At 38.3% G+C, this 25859-nt stretch overlaps 1 protein-coding gene across 1 annotated transcript; it reads left to right on the top strand.

Annotated features, from left to right (window-relative positions):
- Positions 1-23561: 23561 nt before the first annotated feature.
- Positions 23562-25654, top strand: LOC118645790. The gene is made up of 4 exons (XM_036287500.1): positions 23562-23720; positions 23842-24142; positions 25347-25406; positions 25500-25654. The coding sequence occupies exons 1-4, from the start codon at positions 23562-23564 to the stop codon at positions 25652-25654; spliced, it is 675 nt and encodes a 224-aa protein (XP_036143393.1).
- Positions 25655-25859: the final 205 nt, after the last annotated feature.

Genomic DNA, 25859 nt, shown 5'->3' with positions numbered 1-25859 from the left:
ATTTACGTGTACAAAATAACATTTTTTATTATTGTTTCAGAACAATGCCATAGATGGACAGAAAATATAATAAATAATTATATAATATATATAATATGTATTATTATATGTCTATTTAAAAAATATTTTTTGTACTTTAACAAGTTATGTTTATGTTGTACTTTGTTACACAATTTTTATATTATTTTGTACACTGATATCAATGAGATACGCAATGTGAGATAGTTGGAGACCAGACAGAAACCTCTCCGAGGTTTTTTCTCTATGAAGATTGAGGTACTCGTGAGATCATCGATGGAAAACTTTGAGAAAGGTAAGGAAGCAAAGAAAAGAGAGAGAAAAAAAAAGACAGCGAGAGAGGTCAATGGAAAGAATGGGGACTGAAAAAAGTGGAAAGCGGAGTATTCAAGGTATGCAAGTTTTCTTATTTTGTGTAATTCAATTGTACACTGGTGTCAATGAATAGATAAGATGTATGATGTAGATTTGCTAGAAGGACTATCTCATTTAAATATCATAAAATTAAACTTTAAAATGGTACATCTTTTAAATGAAAACTTGATATCATTTCTTTAATAGAACTAATCTATTTAGTTTTAAATTCTAATTAATACAAGTAATGGCGTTATCTCGTAGTATTATGTGGAATTCACTACTTCCTCCAATGAAATAATCACTTGTTCAAATAAAATCTATAAATTAATATTGGAATGTTGGGACCAAAAATAATGTCAAGAAACAGCCTCAGAGTATTATGCAATATATTAATTAGATTCTACAAAAGTATATAGGGGAGCGTCCCCAGTAATAAACGGACACAGCAGGCGTGAGTGAAACGGACACAGTAACAAACGGACACAGATCAAACGGATACAGTAATAAACGGACACAGTAACAACGAACACAGACCAAATGCGCACAGAGCAAAACGGACACAGTGCGAAACGGACACAGACCAAATGCGCACGGACTAAATGCACACGGACCAAATGCGCACACTGACATGCGCACACTGTACGTGCGCACGGACCAAATGCAATCCATGTACATTGCAAGCAGAGTAAAGTTTACATAGGTTAGCGACTTGGACGGGATGGATGCGGGGGGGGGCCGGAGGCCCCCCATGCACTCCCCCGTGTGTGTGTGTGTGGTGTGTGTGTTTGTGTGTGCGTGCAAAGCATTCACTGCATCACATGGGTTTGCGACTTTCCGTGTGCATTTGGTCCGTGCGCATGTGCAGTATGCGCATTTGGTCTGTGTCCGTTTCGCACTGTGTCCGTTTCGCTTGTGCGCATTTGGTCTGTGTCCGTTTCGCTCTGTGCGCATTTGGTCTGTGTCCATTTCGCTCTGTGCGCATTTGGTCTGTGTCCGTTTCGCACTGTGTCCGTTTATTACTGTGTCCGTTTCGTCTGTGTCCGTTTGTTACTGTGTCCGTTTCACTCAGCTTGCTGTGTCCGTTATTATTGTGCGCATCTGGGACTCACTCGTATATAGTGCTCGCAGAATTCGTACTTATGCTACTATGGGGCGTTGGGTTCGGGGAGACGCTATTAGCGTTACCAGCATCAGTCCATCTTCATTACTTATTAAAAGTAGAAAGGATAAACTGATGTTGATAGCGCTAATAGCGTCTCCTCAAACACACCCTATATGTCTCAAGTTGCTCAAAGAAGTCGATGAAAACAATGGTCTTACTTGTAACGATCATGATCACGGTAAGTATGACGGACCAGAATAGTTTACCTTTATTTTTTTTGACCCGCTAAATCCAAATTCAATGTCGAAATTGCTGCATTGCTCATTTTTCCTAACCTCAAAAAAAAAAATTTTTTATCTTGGTCCGGCGGACCAGACTAGTCTATTTTTTGTATTTTGCCGCTGAATCCAAAATCAAGGTCAGAATTGCTAAATTGGTTCATTTTTCCTAACGGAGAAAATTCAATATGTATGACAAGTTTGAGCTTCTGTTAATAGCGTAGATAATTCACTCCCTTTTCTATATATCTCTTTTATTCTTGAAGATTCTGTGCAATGGCTTCTCTTACGTTTCTTTTCTTTCACAGAGACATTACGTTTTGAGCGTCCAGCAGAAATCAGCCATCATATTCACATCCACTTGCCTTGATATCGATACTACATCTCCTTGATGTCCTGATAAAATTTTTCCCTGTTCACTATAATTGCCTAGATTTTCTGGGAAGTAGTCGATATGAGAATTTAAGAAATGCAACTTAAGATACATTAGGCAATCTAGTTTTCTATAATTCTCCATCATTTCCGCTAGCCTTTCTCTGTAATCTTCACTTTTGTGGTATCCTAGAAACTTTCCCTGGGTAATGTGGTACGCAAGTCTGCACGTTCCGGATTATACATTTATGATCCAAACTGCCTTACAAGGTGTTTTTTTGAGGTTAGGAAAAAATTAGCCAATTCAGCAATTCTGACCTTGAATTTGGATTCAACGGGTCAAATACATAAAAATAGACTAGTCTAGTCTGCCGGACAAACATAAAAAAATTTTTTATGAGTTTAGGAAAAAATGAGCCAATGCAGCAATTCTGACTTTGGATTTGGATTCAGCGGATCAAAATACATAAGGATAGACTAATCTGATCCGCCGAACCAATACCAATCAAATTAGAAATTAATGCTGCAAAAGTTAGATTGTTGAAAAAACATACACCACAAGTTGAAATAGTGCAAGGAGTACACTATAAGTGTATTAATATAGATGATGTTTCTGCAAATGGGAAAAAAAGATTCATGTTATATCAAATACCGGAGAAGTTATCATTCTTGAAGATATTGTCAGCAATGAGAATTTGATATTTTTAATGGGAAGATTATTCCAACAAACTATCAATTTTTACACATATCTTTTCCATCATCTACTTTAAGTATTTTGTCTGTCACTGACTTAAGTGAATTTTTCCACTAACTGAAGTTGCGGCCAAATGTTGGCTTATGCCAGATCGTGATTCTTTTTATGCATGCCATTATTACACACATTTTCAATCTTTCAATCACTACAATGATCAAAAGCTATGTTCAGTTGAAAAATTTTGTAAAAGTACGCTTGTATTTCATTTTTTATGTTTTATTAAACTTTTATATTGTGTGCATTACAGTTAATAATATTTAATTTTGCAGTTTGTAGTGCTAAAGTTCACACAAGGAGATACTAAAACGATGAAGAAATTAATTATGAAGTTGGCTTTACAAAATGGCTAAGTGATTTAGATGAGGAAATGAAAGGATATACCTATTGGCTCCTCTGATGTAAGTAATTTAGTAAGCAAAGAAAGACCAGTTGATAAATCTTGGCCTAAGTACGACGAATTGAAATTCTGAGATGTTGTGGTGAGTAAATTTTTAATTATTTATATTATTTATTAATATCATCTTTTATTTGAAACATAAATTATACTTAAGCCTTTGAAACATGTTTGGATACATATAGCCTTTTTTTATTCTCAAAGTGATGTTCCTTACTCGAAAGTAACGTCCTAAACATTTTGCTATATTTTTCGTTTTTTTATCTTCTGAATGCGCGTGCGTAGATTAAACGCGATCGCACGGCGAATGCCGGAATCCGTCCCGATTGGGACGCGGAGCGAGTGGTGAAGAATGCGTAGGTTCACAGGGGGGGACGTAGGTGGTGATAGGAAGAAAGAGGAGGCGATGATGTCATCACACTTAATAATTTATTCACGGACGTTCAGAGCAAGGGCGAGCCGTATCTCTTTACAATTCTACGGAGATCTTGAAATGTTTTTTATTACGCTGCCTGTAGTCGACGCGGAGATCTTAAAGCGTCTCTAGATCGAAGCTTTCGCGAACTTGGAAATCTTGCGCGCGATCCGACGGAGATCTTGTGCACGAGGCAGAGGACGTTCGCGGAAGAGATACGGGCACCGCGCATTTACGTAATGCACTCACACATTCACGTGGATACGCGAACTTAAGAAATACTTGGCAGTAGCGGAATAATTAATTGCACTATCACGACACGACGAGTGATAGGGATGGAACGGAAGTGAATCCCGCAGCTAAAATCGGCGGATGACGGAAGAGATCTGCGGGACGATCTAATGTCGATGCTGCGCTACGAGAGACTGATTATTTTATTCGTCTTAGGACAATCGCAATCGCGGAGGAGAAAGAGGGGCGGCAAGGAAACTGATTTCGAACCTTATTTGGGCATCGATTTGACATGCTCTTTTTGGCATGTTTTGCATAGTTACCACGGTGCGAGAAAACGAAAGAAGCGCGCGTGATGAGCTAGTGACAGCGCTGTGCGACTAGGTGCATCGAATGGACGAACTACAACGAGCGCGATGGCTGTCAGCAGCTTTCACTACTTGCGGATAAAACAGAGCAAAAAATGCTGAAATTCTAATAAAACTGTTCTAGTCTCGAACATCTTCAATATACCCCGCTATCCTACTTTCTCTTTCAATCATTTGCTTGCTCTTTCGATGTATGTTAAAAAATATATATTTCATATCGTGATGTTTTCGCTCTTGGGATACGTAGAAAGAAGATGTTATTATATAATTCTAACTGGAACTATTTATTAAGAATTGATCACTTTACCCTTTATTGAAATCCGATAATCTGAGTGCTTGCAATTGGTTCTCCTCAAATACGGGACAATTTTACTTTTTACTACGGGGTTTGCTTGGTGCAAGCTACGGTATCTCTAAATTTAATTTGATTTATTAGATCTATATATAAATGAAAGCAAGAACGGCTGTTAATGGTTTTGTGGCAGAAGGATCTGTTTATGAGACTAAAAAAGAAATTGGAGGGAAAAACGAAAAATAAAACGAAATAGACTTTTTTATAATAGTGATTCTGATGATAAAATAAAAAAATATAGCAAGAAATCGATTCCTGCACCTCCAAGTGTTCCTTTTAAAAGTATATAGAGAAAAATCATTCAAAACCCAAAACAAAAAGAAGTAAGTTATATGCTTTAATATTAAAATTGATAAGTCATTGTAAGTTATAAAATTTTAACTTACTCTCAAAAATGCTGTTTGTTCAGGCTTGTGTCAATACCGACATTTTTGAAAGGTTAAGAAAAGCACGTGAGAAAATTGCAAACAATATTAGTTGCACATCTATTGCACAAAAGTCTAATCGTAGTAGAGCCGTATCTTGTACCAAAGTAGAATCGTGCACAAAAGATGATATAGTATTGGTTAATAGTTTTTCACAAAACTCTACTTCGTCTTCGGCAGAAAATAGTCAACCACAAGCTCTGCTTCGCTCTTGGCAGAAAATAGTCAACTACTAAGCTTAATTTGCTTCATTATTAACAGAAAATAGTATATCACAAAACTGTTTCGCTTCGTAAAGAAATTAGTTTCACACCAAGCTCTGTTTCGCCTTTGTCGTATAAAATTCAGATGACATAAACGAAGAGGAAACGTTAAATAGTAAGAAAAGTCAAATAAAGTCATCACAGATATTGCATCTATTGGATTACATGCAGTGTACTGTAACATGTCTATCTTTATTCAAGGTTCTCCTTCACAACGGAAAAGTTTAAGTCCAATCGTTAAATCCAATTCTAATAACTATGTCCTCTCAAATTCATCAAATAATAAATCATTTAAAAATCAAGAAACTGGTAAGTTCTTTCATAAAGTTCAGTAATATAATACCAAGAAAAATGTTCAGTGACATTAAGAACATATAAATGTACATTGTTTTTTTTTTCTTATTATGTTGGTGAAGATTATAGAATTTCAAAAATGGAGTTCGAGAAATTGTCCAATGCAAGAATTGCATAACAAATTGGACATGCTCATCATAAGTCAAGGAAGACTCAATAGAATCCTCCTTCCGAAAGAAAGTAAACTTCAAAAACCTGTAAATCTTCTGAATTTACCGATTAAAACGCAAAATGAGTACGATGAATTTGAAATTTTTTAGAAAATGTCGGCAATTTTGTAATGCGGTAAGTAACCATCTTAATATTATTTGGTGTTTTTTTAATAAGAAAACACTGTCAACATTTTTACTAAAAAAAAATTGATGTATTGATCAGTTAATGACATCGAGATTTTGTCATTAAAATATAATGCTATAATCCGTGATATAGCGTCTGTGATATATCTGAACTGACAATGATATAAAGGAGAGAGATACCTGATACTTTTTTAAATAAAATATATACTTTTCACGTATAAATATTATTATTAAGTAAAATCTTTAACATCCTTTCCTCTCCTGCTAATTACTGTTGCATGTAAAACAAACAAATTTTATACATACTATTTTTTAAGATTTTAAGAAAACTTATATATTTTTTTAGTAAATTTTTTGCTGTAAAATTAATGCAGGCAATCAATTTGTGTGAGACTTAACGTGTTAAAGAATTAAAACATTAAGGTACCAATTGTAAACACGTAATAACGTGCTCAAATATTATACATATACTATCAGTTTAAAAGTTAACGTTACTTTAAATAATATTGGAATATTAAATATATTCTAATTCCTTAAATATAAATGTATAATAAGTGTGCTAGAAGGATTTGCGAAAGAGAGCGAGAGGGAGGGAGAATAATATTGCGTAGTAATGTCTATCCTGAAACACTTTATTATAACTAATACAATTTTTTTTATGCATTTACAAAAAACATGCATTTAAAAAAATCGTATTAAAAAATTTTTTATTTTTAGTAAATTATAATTGTACTTTTAAAATTATGTTTATTTGTCCTTTACAATTATTAATAATAAACCTATTTTGTCCATGTTTTACTTAACGGGGCCGTCTACATTAGGAGGCCAAATTAAGCACTTATTTATGATTTTTCTAATGAAACTAAGCAATGGATCTTTTTTCACTTATTGTGCATGTCTTTAGGTACTCCAATCAATTTTTATTATAAAATTTTATTATTTAAGTTATAAGTTGTAAGCAACAATGTACAACTTGCCTTACAAAATTCTTTCACACTGCGTACCCCGCAGTAGACCTAACATCCAGTAGAATCGACTGAAAGGAAAAAACCAAATTTTTTGTAAAATTTATGAGTATAGCTTCTAAGTGAACCTAAGAAAGCCATACATTTATTACAAAAAATTTATAAAAATGGCATTTTGAAAAAAAATTGATTTTTTGTGAAAAATTTTGACTTTTTTTAAAAATAACTTTTTTTACATGACTTTTAATTTATATTTTAGGTTCACACAAAAGACAATTTAATAACCTTTAATAAAAAAAATAGAAGTGGATCCGTCGATTAGTTTTTTTTTAATCGTGTACGCAGTTTCGAAAAAATGGTTTCGAGAAAAACGCGTTTAAAGTTTCCAATCAAAGAAAAAGGTTGATAAAAACTTGCTAATGATTGTTTATCCATACTTTTCGATTAATCTACTATCCCTGTTTCATATAAATGTCCTCAGTGTCCTCATACAATTCATTCTTCTCCAACAGCCATTGTTTATCGTAAGTACGCGTTCCCTGCGCAACAGATCTGGTACGACGATTTTGGCTAATCGTGCGATTTTCGTTTTATCTATCCGCAACATCTCTGCATACTGGTCAAATAATTATTTCCATGCATGGCATGATTTTTAGAACCGACAAATAGCCTTCATTAAAATTCCAGCAGCTATGTAGGCAGCAATTTCAATGATTTTGCGGCCGCAATGGAAGTGTTTTTGGGGCCAGTTGCCAAATCGTTCGCATTAAAACTTTTATTGACATTTGGTGTATACCCACCTAAACATCTCTCAAATAATTCTTTCCGAGCAGGCAATGTATCTTTCAAAGACCGTTAGGGATTTTTACTTGCCGTCCCGTCGGAGCGCTCGGGACGTGCGCACTGCACGTGCTCATTTTCGGCCTGATACAATTTGAATCTATACTTGAGACTTCAGGAGCATGTTCTACAGATGAAATACTATCGATTTATAAGCAAGAAAAAAAATCGATTTTTTTACCCTCTAATGTAGACGGTCCCCTTAAAGCGCTTGCAACATATAATCAATGTGCCAGCTCGTAATGGTGAACAAAGCGTGGCTGTCACAAAAACTTCTCAAGTTTTGCCAAGCCGACACCTGATTATATGTTCCAAGAGCATTAATTAAAAACAAAACAGATTCATTAACAATAACTATAAAATTTTGAATGTAATCGTGGAATGTATGAAAATTTTTCTTACCATATAGAAATTTTAAATCCAAAACTAAATAGTGAGCATTGTAGTATTAACAGAACAAAATTATTACTATCCAGTACTAGTAGCTTTGTAGTAAATTGTAGAAACTAGTAGCTTGTAACTAATGTTGTAAAATTAGTGATTTGTACGTTTCTTGCTGCTTTTCCGTCAACTTTTAGCTTCTTTAAAATTGGTTTAAGTCTAAGATTACACCTTGACAGGTAAGATTGTAATTCTTCTCTTTTTTAAAACTAAAAAAAGAAATAAGGCACATGATTATATGTTTCAAGAGCATTAATTAACAAACAAAATAGATTTATTAACAATAACTTAAAATTTTGAATGTGATCTTTGTGAATTGTTGTGAGCGAAACACTCCAACCAATAAATTTATATCATAAAATAAAGGAAATAAAATATTAAAATTATAAGATAGCTCGCCGAGGAAGGCTCGCTATCACAAGGTGTTTAGGTGACACATGCCTCGTGCGCTGCCGGCCGGTCATCGCACTGGGCAACGCACCAGCCACCTTAACGAGAGTAGCGAAGCCAGCTTAGCAACAATCATGCCACCGAAATGCATACCTGCATTTTGGCAATTGTTGCTAAACTCGCAAATATTTCCCGCGTGCCGGATGCGCGCGGGAATGACCATATATGGTCATGCGGAGGCCCGATGCCCCCACTAATAATTAAATCCGCGACACTATTTAAGCCGCTGCCGAACAGCGGCCAGCGGGATCAGTGAATAGTAATCAAGCCGATACGTACGGCCCGCACAAGTGAATTTCGAGTTCGGGACTTAGCCGCGAGCAAATCTCAAGCGAGTAAAGATACGACGCGTTAACTCCAAGTCACGCGCCGTATCTAATCAAGTGTAATACGACGCGGCACCGTCGCCGACCGCAACCAATGTACGAACCGCAGTGAAATAAATCTTTATATCAAACAGACTTAGAATCAGTGAGTGAGTGATTTGAGGATCCTGCCAACAAAAGCCGCCTCTTTCCGCGAGTTCCTACTCCTTGGGCAGCAACGAATCCCGAAAGATCTTTTGTCGCACCGCAAGGTACGGCAAAAATATTTTGTTGTACCGCAAGGCGCAATAAAATTGGTGGCAGCGGTGGGATTAACTGCCAGGAAGGAAGACAAACAACTCCAACGAGGAACTACCTACAAGGCCAAGAGACCGACGTCACGAGCCGAGAGCAGCTGAACGACCTCGAGGACCAGCTGACTGGACGAGCCCGCCAAGCAGAACTCAGCCACGGCTCAACACTCGACGCAGCGTAATCAGCGACACCGGAGTACCGACCTACCGCAATACACAGCTGACAACATGAAGCGAAACGCAGCGTTACTGTAAGTCGAAATAATATTATATAAAGCGAATACGAAGGGCAAAGCGATAAGCCCTACTAATAGTAAAAACGTGCTGATCCCCCGGTATCACATAACGATTATCGTAAGCGTAGAATAGGCGTGAATGTCGAAAGACAACGACGCTGCTATAGCAAACGACTCGTGGTTGCATAGCGAGCAAGCCACTCGAGCTATCGAATACTGCGAACAAGCCGTCATAGAAGCACGCGATAGAGTCCGTAGAGAACTAGATCCGTACGATAGCGAGTTACCGGAAAACGTCGTCCGCGAACGAGAATTCCCATTCGCGAACCTCGACGCGAGTTTGTTTCAAAACGAATTCAACGCGACACGGCAACACCGTGTAGAACGACGAACACGACCGTACGAGAGTCGCACCTCTAGTCGCGTTTCGTCACGAGGCGAGTTCTCACTTACGTCATACGAGTCCGACATTTTCGACCCAGCTGACTTTTTTCAAACGGACGCGATGCCTAACGAACAAGCAGAGACACAACAATTCATCGCCGGTGCAGAACAGGAACTACAGAACCTGCACCAAGAACTAAGTGCTAATGCGCCACGACTTGCCCGCACTGTCACGCAAAGAGACGATGTGCAGGAAATACGGGAAGCCTTACGTGCAATGATGCACGAGGTCCGGAGACTGACCACCGAAGTCAACGAGGTGCGAGAAACAAATTCGCGAACACTACGTACGCACGCGCCTCGACAAACGCAATATAGCCGGCGAGAAACCGCGTTCGAGTACCCGGACGACGACGTGCGCCGACAGAGAGGTCGCGGAATATTGTCACTAAAAGAAGCTCGCGGAATGATACCCGAGTTCGACGGCAACGCAAGTAATTACAAAAGTTTTTGAGCGCCATGACTTACGCGATCGAGAACATAGATCCGTCGGATGAAGTATCCTTACTAGGCGCGATATTGTGTACTAAACTGAAAGGACGCGCCATGTTAGACTTTCAGACACGACGGATAAGCGATTTCGTGCAATTAAAAACGGAATTTAGAATCGTGTTATGCGAGTAAACGAAGCACAACACATTTACAGCTCGATTTCAATACCCTGAAGCAAAAGCCAGGAGAAAGCGCTCGAGCCTACGGACTGCGTACAGATAAGCTCACGATAGACCTGTACGAGTCGATGATCGAAGGCCGACACCAATACACGGCCGAACATAAGCGCATCATTTTAGAAATGCTGCAGCAGCAAGCATTGGAAAATTACCAAATAGGGCTACGCGAAGATACAAAGGCGGTAGTCCGATCGCGCGGATACGTTTACGCTACAGGACGCGATAGCAGCCGCAAGCGCAGAGGAAAGAATCAAGGGTCCCGCCGTGAGTAACACGAGACGGACACCCGACTCGCCGAGGCACTACGACAAGTCCGATGCCCGTTGCCGAAATTGCGACAAGTATGGCCACTACAGTAAGGATTGCCGGAATAACAGGAGCAGTAATAGATACGCCCTGCCGCAACCCGACAAACGTATAAATGCAATCGACAAGCATTGCAACTATTGCAAAAAACGCGGACACACTCGCAACGAGTGTTGGAATCTACACGGACGGCCTAAAGCAAAGGTACCGAACGCGCAAGGAAAGATGCAAAGCGCTGAGATAACGGGAGCGAGAAAGAAAGCGATAACGCAGAAAAGGAACTCTGACTCCGAGCACAGTAGCGAGGAAGAAGGAGCGACGAGCCGCACACAGAGTACGCGCGCTCGAGCGTATCAAGTGACACACGTAAGACGAGACGGCACCCGATGCGACGATCTTGACCTAATTACGCTCCCAATCAAAGAAACACGCGCTGGTAAAATCGACATGTTGTTTGATTCAGGCGCAACGATATCGTTAATAAAGGTAAAGAACCTAAAGGGAAAAACAAGAATTTATCCCGAAGAAGTATCATTGGTAGGAATAACTGGCCACCGAGTGCATACTATAGGAAGATGCAAGCCACTATCAAGATAGGCGAGCGAGAAATTAAACACGCCATATACGTGGTGAGAGACGATTTCCCTATGGAATACGAAGGGATAATCGGCCTCGATTTCCTGCGCAAACAGCATGTATCATGCAACTATAAAAATAACACAGTGACTATAGAAAATGTCACCCTGCGACTTAAACCGTATAATAAGATTATTTTAAAACCGCGCAGCGAAACCATCGTTCGTGCAGTAACGAACCGAAATAAAACCGGAGTAATCCGAGCCAAGGAAACTTCGCCCGGCATCTATATTGGCAGATGCATGGTAGAGCCGAAAAATTTTATGTGCCCTATAAGCATAATTAACACCACAGATAAACCAGTGGAAATCACCACACCGATCGTTACCGTGGAAGATATCGAAGAAGATGTCATGCAACAAGTCTATGTTGTGACCTCCGAAACGGACTGCGAAACAAAGCTTCCCCGCGGAGAACGCATATGACAACTATTACGCACTCAGCATCTCAATCCAGAGGAACAAAAGGCACTCTATCGGATATGCAACGAATATCAGGATATATTTCATTTAAACGGAGAACTTCTGACGTGTACCTCGACGATGAAACACGAGATCAGCACGCGAGCCGACGCCGCGCCTGTGAACGTGCGACCGTATCGCCTCCCCGCCAAACATAAGGAGGAAGTGAGTACACAAATAAAGGAAATGCTGAAAAATAGCATTATCCGCTCTAGTACGAGCCAGTGGAACGCACCCCTGTTAGTTGTGCCGAAGAAAGCTGACTCGACTGGAAAATCACGACTTCGAATTGTAATTGACTTTCGAAAGTTGAATGATTTGACTATTGGCGACTCATTTCCACTGCCGAATATTGATGAAATATTGGACCAGTTAGGAAATGCTAAATATTTCACGACGCTAGATCTAGCGTCGGGGTACCACCAGATACCCATGGCTGAGCATGATAAGCCGAAAACCGCATTCTCGACACCGTATGGACACTACGAGTACAATCGGATGCCGTTCGGACTTAAAAATGCGCCAGCCACATTCCAGAGGCTAATGAATTCTGTGCTTACTGGAATGCAAGGACTTAGATGCCTCGTGTATTTAGATGACATTGTCATATACGGCTCAAGTCTAAAGGAACATAACAAGCGCTTAGAAGAAGTGCTACTACGCCTACGGGAAGCTAATCTGAAGCTACAACCCGATAAGTGCGAGTTCCTTCGAAAAGAGGTGAATTACCTCGGCCATATTATTTCTGAGGACGGGATAGCACCCGACCCCGGAAAACTACATTCAATCAAAGATTTTCCAGAACCACGCAAAGTCAAGGATATTCAATCCTTCATCGGACTTGCAGGTTACTATCGAAAATTCATCAGCGACTTTTCTAAAATTGCTAAGCCAATGATGAAGCTAACGAAGAAAACTGAAAAGTTCGTCTGGACTACCGAACAACAGATAGCGTTCGATACATTGAAAGAAAAATTGATGACGGCACCCGTGCTACAATATCCGGATTTCACCCAGGAATTCAACGTGACCACGGATGCTTCCGACTATGCAATCGGAGCAGTCCTGTCACAGGGACCGGTAGGTAGCGACCGTCCAATTGCTTACGCAAGCCGAGTGTTAAATCGCGCGGAGCAAAACTATAGCACTACCGAAAAGGAGCTGCTAGCAATCGTATGGGCTGTCAAGCATTTCCGCCCATATGTGTACGGCGTAAAATTTAAAATAGTGACAGACCATAAGCCACTTACATGGTTATTTAGCGTAAATGACCCCGGATCGCGACTGATTCGGTGGCGATTAAAATTAGAAGAGTATGACTATGAGATCATACACAAGGCCGGTCGAGCGAACGCGAACGCCGACGCGCTGAGTCGAAACGTGAAGCGGGAGGCTCACGTTACGGAAGACTCTGATAAGATTCTCGAAGAAGACACTGTACACACACAATTAAGCACGCCGATAAAAAATAATGAAAGTATACAGGAGTATACTGAAGAAGAAAAGAAACAGATTCTATATGAATACCACAATGCCCCGACAGGAGGACATCAGGGAATTGAGCGAACGATAAGAAGAATACGCCTGAAACACAACTGGCATGGATTAACAGCCGACGTAGAGAGATACATAAAGAAATGCGAGCTCTGCCAGAAGAACAAACTCTCTCGCAGAATTAAAGCACCGCTAGTTATCACCGATACACCAAGCCGACCCTTTGAAAAGTGCGCGCTGGATATCGTCGGACCGTTAACCATAACAAACAACGAAAATCGGTACCTGCTGACATTTCAGGACCACCTAACAAAATTTAGTAAGGCTATGCCCCTTCCTAACCAAGAAGCGAATCCCGCAAGTAAGGCATTCGTGACGAAAATCGTTCTAGAATATGGAATTCCGGAATGCATCTTAACGGATCAGGGAACTAATTTTATGAGCGAAGTATTTAAGAATACTTGCAAACTGCTCAAAATTAAGAAGATACAGACGACAGCTTATCACCCTGAAAGCAACGGCGTATTAGAACGATCGCATCGAACCTTAGCCGAGTATCTAAGGCATTTCATTAATAAGGATCAGACGGACTAGGACGAGTGGATTCCGTATGCTAACTACACCTATAATACCACCCCCACACCGCAACAGGGTATACTCCCTTTGAATTACTTTACGGGCATCCCCCCGAATTACCAACAGCGCTAGCCAAGCCGCCTAAAAGGACGTACAGCTACGATGACTATGCGCTCGAGTTACGGGAGAGATTACGTGCCACTAATAGTATCGCCAAAGATAATATAAGGGATGAAGAGCAAAAGTCGAAAGATTATTACGATCGATCCGTAAAGGAAACTAATTATAAAATTGGCGATAAAATCCTACTCTTCGACGAAACGCTTCGCCGAGGGCGTTCTAAAAAATTAGACGCGCAATGGACCGGACCCTATACAGTTACCGAAAAACATTCGCATATTAATTATACGTTAAAAAGGGGAAGATGGACAATCCGCGTACACGTAAATCGCATTAAACCGTTCATTGAGGGATAACGCGAAAATAAAAAAGAGAGAAAGTAGAAATAATAATTAAGATAAGCACCGCGTCTTTATCAAAAAGACTGACGCAAATTGAAAAATATGTACAAAAAACTGACAACTTATGTAGAATCGTCGCGGTAATGAATAAGGCTATATGCGACAGTTTTAACGCTGTCATCACAAAAGAATACCAAAGGACAAATCGACTGATTCTGCGAATAACTGACACATATAAGACGCCGACAGTACAAAAACGAGGACTGATCGACGGAGTAGGCTCAATAGCCAAATCGCTATTCGGTACCATGGACGCCGACGACAAAAAGACAATTGACGAACAACTCGCAATACTACATGACGCACAACAGTCATCACAGCACGCAGTAAAAAACCAATTAAAAATAATACAGGCAACTATAGCACACATCGACGAGACAGAAAAGACAGTGCAACATAACGAATACCTCCTCGCGAACGCAACCAAAAATCTCAAGCTAGAACTACTAGAGAGCGAACGCGCAAACAACATAGAGTCAAATTTTATAATTATCAGCACCGTACTGTCAGAGTTAACTCGCGATGCGGAGGACGTCTTAGATTACGTCACCCTATTAAAAAGGGGTATAATGCACCCCAGACTAATGCCTATAGACCATATTATACAACTGCTTAAAGATGCGAACTCTCAACTCCCGGAAGGACTCTACTTTCCATTTAGAGCAAACCAGGAAGAATGGTCAACTATTGAACAATTCGCACTTGTAAGCGCATACTGCGATAGCGTAAATATATACACGATTTTGCGTTTTCCATTGATATCGACGTCAAAATACGAAATATTAAATGTGATAGCACTACCTGTGCCAGAACATAATAACACATTCTCTGTAATAGACATCAGGTATCCGACCATAGCGATAGACGGGGATCAGCACACGTATATAACCTTACCGCGCAACGATTTACAAAATTGTATGAAGATAAATAAAGATTACCTATCCGAGCGAAATTATCCTGCGAACAGGATTAATCCACACTCTGTGTGTGAAGTCAAAACGTTTTTAGAAACCGATAGGTATCACACAAATTGTAACATTAAAAGCATAGCGTCTAACCATAGTTTTTGGATAGCCTTAGGCGACTCGCACTCATGGCTATATTCCGTACAGAAAAAACAAACTGTAACATTTTACTGTAAAGACCATGTACAGATAAAGGAAGTGATTGAAAAAACGGGTAAAATAACGTTGAAGAACAACTGCAAATTAATGACGGAAGACACGATAATGAAGTCTCCTAAGTTATCACACAGTACAGAAATAGAAACATTTTTACCACAATACAATATTTCTATACTAAAAAACGAAACAAAGCTAAACATAAATGCAATGCAACCGATAAAATTACAAAACATTGTCCTACATTCCTCAAAGTTAGAGGAATTAAACAAACAAATTATCGAAATGGACAAAAAATTGAATGAACAACCGAATACAATTTTTCAGTCACCACACTTTATCTATCCAACGGCTACCAGCGGAACAGTGATTGTAATAATACTAGCAATAATAATAACTGTTGTTGTAATAAAAAAGAAAAAGAGAAACAGCCATGAGAAGCGAGTCACACTAGACATAGATGCGGAATATACAATTCCCAGATCTATTTTAAAGCGTAGTAATAGCACGCGTTTTTAATTAAATATACAAAAACCTCGTACCTCCGTTTTTGTTTTTTCAACGGGGGAGGGATGTTGTGAGCGAAACACTCACAACCAATAAATTTATATCATAAAATAAAGGAAATAAAATATTAAAATTATAAGATAGCTCGCCCAGGAAGGCTCGCTATCACAAGGTGTCAGGTGACACATGCCTCGTGCGCTGCCGGCCGGTCATCGCACTGGGCAACGCACCAGCCACCTTAACGAAGTAGCGAAGCCAGCTTAGCAACAATCATGCCACCGGAAATGCATACCTGCATTTTGGCAATTGTTGCTAAACTCGCAAATATTTCCCGCGCGCCGGATGCGCGCGGGAATGACCATATATGGTCATGCGGAGGGTCCGATGCCCCCACTAATAATTAAATCCGCGACACTATTTAAGCCGCTGCCGAACAGCGGCCAGCGGGATCAGTGAATAGTAATCAAGCCGATACGTACGGCCCGCACAAGTGAATTTCGAGTTCGGGACTTAGCCGCGAGCAAATCTCAAGCGAGTGAAGATACGACGCGTTAACTCCAAGTCACGCGCCGTATCTAATCAAGTGTAATACGACGCGGCACCGTCGCCGACCGCAACCAATGTACGAACCGCAGTGAAATAAATCTTTATATCAAACAGACTTAGAATCAGTGAGTGAGTGATTTGAGGACCCTGCCAACAAAAGCTGCCTTTTTCCTCGAGTTCCTACTCCTTGGGCAGCAACGAATCCCGAAAGATCTTTTGTCGCACCGCAAGGTACGGCAAAAATATTTTGTTATACCGCAAGGCGCAACAGAATGTATAATGAAAATTTTTCTTACCATATAGAAATTTTGACTGGAATAAATCATTACTATCCAATACTAGTAGCTTTGTAAATAACGTAGAACTAGTAAATTTATAAGTAAGGTTGTATTAATGATTTTATACGTTTTTTGCTGCTCTTCTGTCAACTTCAGCTTCTTTGGAATTGGCTTAAATTTAAGACAAGATTTGTAATTCTTCCTCTTTCTTTTAAAATTAAAAAAAGAAACATAACACAAAGTATCAATTTTATCTCAGAATAGTTTATTCTATACAAAAATGAAAATTCTGTATAACTTCCCAGTGAACACATTTTATAGCGGCAATATAACATGGAAGTTACAAGTAATTTAACATTGTTATTCTTGTGATATGTAGGTGCTATATGACATGGAAATAACCTGTTACGTAATATTTGTTATACGCAAGTGATATAGCTGTTATACATCGTTTTGGCGTTACAGTTATTCAACAAAAATTGTATAATCGTAACATAACACGTTCGTATCAATGTTATTACAGAAAGATGTGTCGTAGTTGACTCAGAAATCAGACAACATTATAACATCCTGAATGACATCTATTTGATAATAAAAAAAATTATTATAAAGATAATGTTTTCAAAAATAACGGTTTGTCTACAATTACTGCGCACAAAATCTAAATTCATCATGTGCTGAACAAAAACAGAATAATAAATGTATACTATTCAATTTTTCTTAGAATTACGATCTATATAGTTAACCATCTAATTAATCATTTGAACGCTTTAAAGATTAATGCTAAATAGATCGCAATTTCCATCAAATTATTAAGGTTATGGAAAAAGATAAATTTAACAATGAAATTAATAAGTAAATAAATTAATGCTATTTATTTTTAATATGTTTTGCAAAATTTAATTGCTTTTATAAAAAATAATATAGTTGCGTCAGTTTATAACATATAGGTATATGTAGACAATAACAAGTACCCATATCGATGAGTCAAATTGGCGTAGCAGGTAGAGTACAAGGTTTATCATCCTAAGGTCCCGGGTTCAAACCTAGCAGCGGCAAGTAAGAATAAAATAAAAAATAACAATTTAAATTTAATTAATTAATAAAAATTTATTCTAAATGTAGTATGTGCTGTTGATAAAAATAATTTTTTAAAAATGAAATTTATATTTTATTTTATTTTTCTTTGTAACTGTTGTGTAACGGTTAGATAACATGTAATTATAACATGTTATATTGCTGAATCGGAAATTGTAACTTACATGTAAATTACGTGTAATTTCAGAGTAACGTAACCTGTTATATTCGGTTACATTGCTATTACACTGCTACTATATTACTGTGTTCACTGGATTATCTGATTATGCAAGGTATATTTCCCTCTACAATGTAATCCACGATGTATTCCACGATGTAATATGCATAATTATGCATAACACTAATAAAAACTAACTCGCCGCTAACCTCGAACTGTCACTCGATTGATATGCGGCGGCACGGACTCGATCACTAATCATCTCACGATACACAGGGTGCGTTCCGTTTCATGCGCATGGTCATAGAACTTATACCCAGATAATTAAGCGAGATTGAGCATATCGGGTGTGACGTCCCGTCGTCCCAACCCCTCCCCTTTTTATTTTTTTTCAATATTTTTACTTATATTTAACCTCTAATTAATTCCATGGCTTTTCCTGACACCCATACATACCCGCAGAACAAGAATTAAAGTTCATCTGAATTATGAGACAAAGTACAGACAACCAATGTAGTAAATTTGAACAAACCTAAGACCCTAGATGGCTGCGCTCGCAATTACCAGAGAGTAAAGACCTATAATCAAAGATTCGCCAATGGCGAACACAATTTTGATTGATCACTTGAGTCACATGGTTTATCCGCCATTGCGTACCCACGCTGGGCGAAGAAGAGGGGAGAGTGCTCTGTGTTGAGCAGTATAGGTTAAAGAAATATGTGTCAGAAATTATAAGGTAATTCAATCTCTGCACTCTAGGGTCACTATATTTTGACTACATACACTCAGGAAGAACAAGAAAAATTAAATTTGCATCTGTTATATGGCTGCGTACAACTTGGAGCAGGCTCGCATTGTTTATTATCTCCACTACTCCAGACCCCAGCCCCAGACCCCAGCCCCCGGCCCAGCCCCCATCCAGTCTCCGTATGGGTACAAGATGGTGGATAGCAGTCATGGTGGGGGACCATTGGCGCATCTTTGATTATAGGTCTTTACCAGAGAGAAGACTGAGAGACGACACGGCCGCCTTTTAGGTGATCCGCGAACGCGATACGCCATCTGGGCCCTTTAAATAAAATGGACATGAACTACGTAGCTAATGTCCACATTTGGGCGAGCGGGTAACTCATATATGCACAATTCTGGTTGCGTTCCGTGCTATGTACACGAAGATATGGATGTATCATAATTTAAGCAATACACGGACAGTTGCATAAATGAATTTTTTCAATACTCTGAAGGTAAAAAATAATTTTTTTAAAGAAGCAGTACGAATAAGTGCAGCAATTAATTTTTTACCACAATATTTTCGAAATAATATTGATTAAATGCATTATCAATGGTATTGACAAATAATTTTAAATTTATTTTTCAAACAAGATCCAGATAGCCAAATGCAGCGAGTTTGCTGTCAAATCGCCAACAATCGAGTTCTCTCATCGTTATCTTTTTCTCTTACACGATGTCTTCATAGATATTTTTTCATACTGCAACAATGAAACATATTTAACTAACAGGAAATGAGAGAACGATAGAAAATGATATCATTTCTTGAAATTTTTTTAATGAGATTACTTTTTCTTTAACACTTTTAATATTAAACGCGATACAACACTCAGAGAGAAAATATCGCGCTGATTATTTATCGCAGTTCTAGTGATAATTTTCGCTAATTTTTTTCTTCGAGCGTGTTTAATAAAAATTTTTATTTAAATTACACAAAATATAAGTAGATAGTACAATGTGAAGATGTTGTTAAAAGTGATAATATTTATTGTATTTATGAGTACTTGAGAGGGAGAGAGTGAGAGAGAGAGAGAGAGAGAGAGAGAGAGAGAGAGAGAGAGAGAGAGAGAGAGAGAGAAAGAGGTGTCGTACTAAAATGCGCGAAATACTTATCCGAAATACTTACTAATTACGATAGATTTTCAGTGATTTATTTAAAAAAAAAACACGAGAATCTAATCGTTTTATATTTCACAATCCATCATTTCTCTGAATCAAAAAGAAAAAATTTCAAGAAATGATATCATTTTCTATCGTTCTCTCATTTCCTGTTAGTTAAGTATGTTTCATTGTTGCAGTATGAAAAAATATCTATGAAGACATCGTGTAAGAGAAAAATATAACGATGAGAGAACTCGATGTGGCAAATATTATAATACACGTATAAAAAAACTCAATTTGAGAATCAATCGTGAATTTTAGGATAATTTTTTATCAATGTTTTCGTTATCAAAGATTTAACAGTACGATACAATTCGATAAGAAACAAAGTTAGAATTGTATGATACTGTAAATAAGATATTTAAGAAAAAGAAAGAATCTATCGTGAATGTACCAAAAATTTTAATTAATTTACTATATTCATAATTATGTCATTTGTCATGAATGTGTGTAACGACGCGAGTCTTGGCGCGGTGCGGTGGGACGCGAGAGCGGCCATTGATGCAAGTCTAGACGCGGTGCGGTGGGACGTGGGAGCAGCGAAGCACAGAGCGGCGCGACTCTCCCTCTTCTCCCCGGCCGCCGGCGCCAATACTCGAGACAGTGGGCCGTGCTACGGCTCGAACGGCTCGAGCTCTTCCTTCCGCGCGCTCTCATTCGCACAATTAAAAAAATTAATATCTCGATTATTGGTGGACCAAACCCAAACAATATTGGGTATTTATGTTTGTCTCGATCCCTTCTACCTCTTTACAAGCATTGGCGTGGGTGCTTAGGGACACCCTGTATATATAAAACATTATGCTAGTTACTTGCTAGTTTGAAGAAAAATGGCGGACGTGAGAATACCTTTGAGTATATATACATGGAGGAGGAATTGCTATGGTTTTATGTAGACCGAAAGTGTGTCCAAGATCTGTGCGAGAGAGAAAAGTATATCATGATACTCGCTTTCTCTGCGCATGCGTTAATATCATTATCTGCACCGCAGTTTCAACACTTCTTGTGCACTTCTTGTGCACTTTTGTACTTAATTACGAATTGTATGTGTGTGTGAAACATACAATGCCATCAGCCATTGTACATATAGCGTTTGACGTATGCGCAGAGAGAGCAAGTATCATGATATACCTTTCTCTCTCGCACAGATCTTGGACACACTTTCAGTGCTGGCATTCCTCCTCCATGTATATATACTCAAAGGAGAATACCTACTTTTCTAGTGCTCTACACATTGTCGCGCCGCTAGCGCCGGGCCTTAAGGCCACATCACCACACCGCGCCGTCGCGCCGCCACGACCAATACGAGCGCCGCATCCGCCGCGATCCGCCGCCATCACCATCTGCGCACCGACCGACCGACAGGCATATTGCCGTAACCAATCAGAGCGCCGGTACCGATCACGCGCAAGCGCACGAGCACTGCGACATCGTCGCCACAGCACACGACACACGGACACCTCACACAGCGAGGACCACACTGTATATATTAGCGCAGGGAATTGTACATATTAGCACAGGATTATTATTATTAATCAATAAATCACGCTTTTACCGAATACCTGTCTTTTCACTTATTCGAGCCCGCCGCCCGGACCCTGAATCCCGCGGCTATCCGTAGCCAATCGGCACACAGGATTCACGGTTACAAAGTTAACAAAAGTTTGCGTAGCACAATTAATGATAGTGTTGCTTTGTTCTCTTTGGTATCGTCGCTAATCGCTTAGGGCTCGCGTAATTGATCGGTAGCCTCTTAGGCTACCGATTGGGGGAAACTTTGCGTATGTTATATTCACATACGCTACAATACGAATCGGAAATTTTACTATGCAAATATCAATAAATAGAATCAAAATGTCAATTAACAGATATATCTCACAATTGAACATCTTGTTCATCGCTTTTCGTTCATTGTTCTCTCTTTCAATTTGTTGAATAGAATCAGTATTAGAGTATATTTTGTAGTTTTATTGGCAATTATAATCTGAAACTATAAAATTACATCTTCAACTAATTTCATACACTATATCTTGGTGCCTTAGTATCTAGACACGAGCTCTATTGATTACGTGGTTGTTTTTTACGAAATAACTTTTTATCAAAATTGTATACGTGATTGCTGCGCGTCCGTTGCATTCTTTTTAAATTGAATTAAGGTATGTACCGTTCCAACGAAATAGTAAATCTCCTCGTTTATATTGTATGAAGGCTGATGAAGCATTATTTCATTTTGTATCGCAAAAGTTCGTAAAAAGAATCAAAATGAATTATTTATAATGATGTTTGATATGTGAGAATGCTTATCACAAAATGTTATGTAAAAAGTAATTTATAACGAATTCGATTAAACGCATTAATGCACATTAAAGCTGTTGTGTACACAAATCGATATAAAAAGATGTATTTAATATAAATATATGAACGGATTAAATTGCGACGTCTTCAATATAGTTTAATAATACTTTTTATGTTATCCTTTTTGAATAAAAAAAATAAATGTTTAAAATATATTTACAATATTGTTTATTTTTTCGTGCTCCTATATTTAGAAGTGCTCTAAAAGTGCTTTGAAACTGCAATTATTTAGCGCTGATCATATGCGCTTATAATGCGCTTATAACGCGCTTTCATCAGTAGATTTTGAGTGCACTTAAAGTGCTAAAAAAATTTTTCCTGCACTGATTATTAGCGCTTATTTTGCGCTTTTTATAGTGGATTTTGAAAGCGCTTTTAAAGCGCTTACGTGCTTCCAAAGCGCTAAAAAAGCGCTGAAATCCTGCACCCGCAGTAGCGCTTTAGGAGCGCTTTTCAGATGCTGCTGTGCTACATGGATAGTACTGTCGTCTAAATGTAAATTACTCTTTCTTTTTGTCTCAAATATAATAAAGGCGTTGCTACGTTAATCACCTAAGAAAACCGAGTAAGATTATTTTCCTTTTCCCCCTCGCTCGAACCGCTCGTGAGCTACTCCGCAGCCACAGGCAGGTAGTTACATAGTTATTAATTAATGTTATATGGACTTGTTACAGTTTTGTGAATGAGGTATGAGAAAATATAATTAAGAAAATATATAAAATGTCATTGTCTCTCTTACATGAAGAAAATTATTAAAAAATGACAGAACATCTTATATAATATTAGCAACACAAATAACAGTGTTAATATCAAAAAAGAAAAATGTTTACCTGAAATTATATAAAAATATTAATAATTTTACCAGGGTTTTCCAGCTATTTTTGCATTAACTAGCTCAAAAACCAGAGCAATGTATACTGCTATTTGGCAAAAATTATTTGATTTAATTCCTGAAATGCAAAATAATATTACAACGATCACTAGCGATTTCGAAAAGGCACAAATAAACAGTGCAAAAGATAACTTTCCTACAGCAAGAATCGCGGGGTGTCTTTTCCATTTTAAACAAGTAATTATCTTTCTTTACTTTTATTGTTTATAGCGTGTAAAAATTAACATTAATTGTTTATATTTATTTAATTGTTAAAAAAAATAATATTTCATTGTAGTAATATAATATTTTATTATAGGCTCTTGCAAAGAAATGGGGAGGTTTAAATATATCTACGGATTATGATTACATCTTGGAAAAAAGTTATGCGGTCGCTCATTTGCCATCTGAAAAGATAAATGAAGGAGTGGCACATATAATGAGTCTGATAGATCGTGTATGGCAAAGGAACGAACCAGCTAGAGACAAATTGCAAAGATTCGGGACGTACATGCGAACATATTGGCTCCCATTATCAAATATTATATCAGTTTATAAAAAACCATTTCGAACAAATAATACATGTGAAAATTTTCATTTACACGCATCGAAAACAATAGGTAATCGTCCAACTGTGTAGAAAATGGTAGCTAATTATGAAAATAAAGTAAATTTGTAAATAAAAAAATATTATTAAAATAGATTTTATAATGTTAAAAATAATTCCAGATGAATTATGTAAAGTCAAGATCAACGCAAATTATAGAAGCGTAGAAGCTGGATGTAGAATAGCCTACGATCGTCCACGGCAATTATAAGCAGCGGACTTCCAGATTCAGCAGGCTGAAATGGAATTTGAATTGGGACGGTAACTGAAACTATTTATTATTAATTTTTACCTTAGCAGCTAAAATGCAAAACAATTATCCTGTACTATTAAAATTTGTAATAATTTTTAGCTATACTCTTTGTGCGTGCGTAGGGTAAACGCGATCGCACAGAGAATGCCGAGATCCGTCCCAATTGAGACGCGAAGTGAGTGGTGAGGAATGCGGTAGGTTCGCGGGGGGTGTTAGGAAGAAAAAGGAGGCGATGGTGTCATTCACTCTTTAATTATTTATTTAAAAACGGACGTTCGGAGCGAGGGGCGAATCGTATCTTTTACAATCTTACAGAGATCTTGACACGTCTCGATATTACGCTGCCTGTAATCGACGCGGAAATCTTGAAGAGCCTCTAGATCGAAGCTCTCGCGAATCCGGAAATCTTGCGCGCGGATCTGATCCGACGGAGATCTTGTGCACGAGGCAGAGGACGTTCGCGGGAAAGATACGGCCACCCGCGCATTAACATGATGCACTCACACATTCACACGAATACTCGAACTTAAGAATTAATTGACATAAGTTGCCGAATTAGGGATGGAACAGAAGTGAATCCCCGCAGCTAGGATCGGCGGATGACGCGAGAGATCTGCGGGACGATCTAATGTTGGTGCCGCGCTGCGAGAGACTGACTAATTTTGCGTCTTAAGACAATTACGATCGCGGAGGCGAAAAAAGGGGCGGCAAGGGAACTGATTTCGAGACTTATTTAGGCATTGATTTTGACATGCCCTTTTTGGGGCATGTTTGTTTGTGCATAATTACCACGATGCGAGACAACGAAAGACGCGCGCGTGATGAGTGACAGCGCCGTGCGACTAGGTGCATCGAATGAATGAACAATGAGCGCGATGGCTGTCAGCAGCTCTCACTACTCGCGGATAAAACAGAGCAAAAGAAAATGTTAAAATTCTAATGAAACTGTTCTAATCTCGAACATATACTGTTGAAGATTTTTTAAATAACGTTGCTGCTCAGAGACGATATTATTTAGCGAGAAGTTAGTATTAACATTATTTTTTTGTTACTTAAATAATCACTACTTTCGAAATTAAAAGAGAATTTTTAATTACGTCGTATTTACAATTTTTAGTATTTATGTACAATGAAAACATTAGACGTCCAAATAATGTAGTCGGAGAAAACATTGAGTTGGACGACGAATTGGACGAAAATAATAGTCTGGAAAATGTTTCTTTTCTCCAAGATAATTTGAGCGCTGATGCTGGACCAGGTAATAGATTATAGCCCATAAGATCAACAATAAAATTTAGTCAATGAAATGTAAATCTCCGCAAAAGTTATGCAACATTTTAAATAAGTTTAAAGTTTGCATCATTGCAGTGCAACAAATGTTTTTTTAATAAAAACTATAGGCAACCAAAGCTAATAATCAAAATACATTTATACATTTCTTAGCATTATTTTCGTTAGCACAAAGCTTGATTATAAA

This window comes from Monomorium pharaonis, chromosome 5 (genome assembly GCF_013373865.1).
Source record: "Monomorium pharaonis isolate MP-MQ-018 chromosome 5, ASM1337386v2, whole genome shotgun sequence".
NCBI classification, from domain to species: domain Eukaryota; kingdom Metazoa; phylum Arthropoda; class Insecta; order Hymenoptera; family Formicidae; genus Monomorium; species Monomorium pharaonis.
The sequence above is the reverse complement of the archived record's forward strand: the minus strand, read 5'-3'. Positions and strand labels throughout refer to the sequence as shown.

Bases quoted from the DNA above. Each gene is read 5' to 3' on its own strand.
- LOC118645790 (XM_036287500.1), top strand. From the start codon at position 23,562: ATGTATACTGCTATTTGGCAAAAATTATTTGATTTAATTCCTGAAATG. The intron at 23,721-23,841 runs GTAATTATCTTT...ATTTTATTATAG, and splicing joins GTCTTTTCCATTTTAAACAA to GCTCTTGCAAAGAAATGGGG. The intron at 25,407-25,499 runs GTTAGTATTAAC...TACAATTTTTAG, and splicing joins ACGATATTATTTAGCGAGAA to TATTTATGTACAATGAAAAC.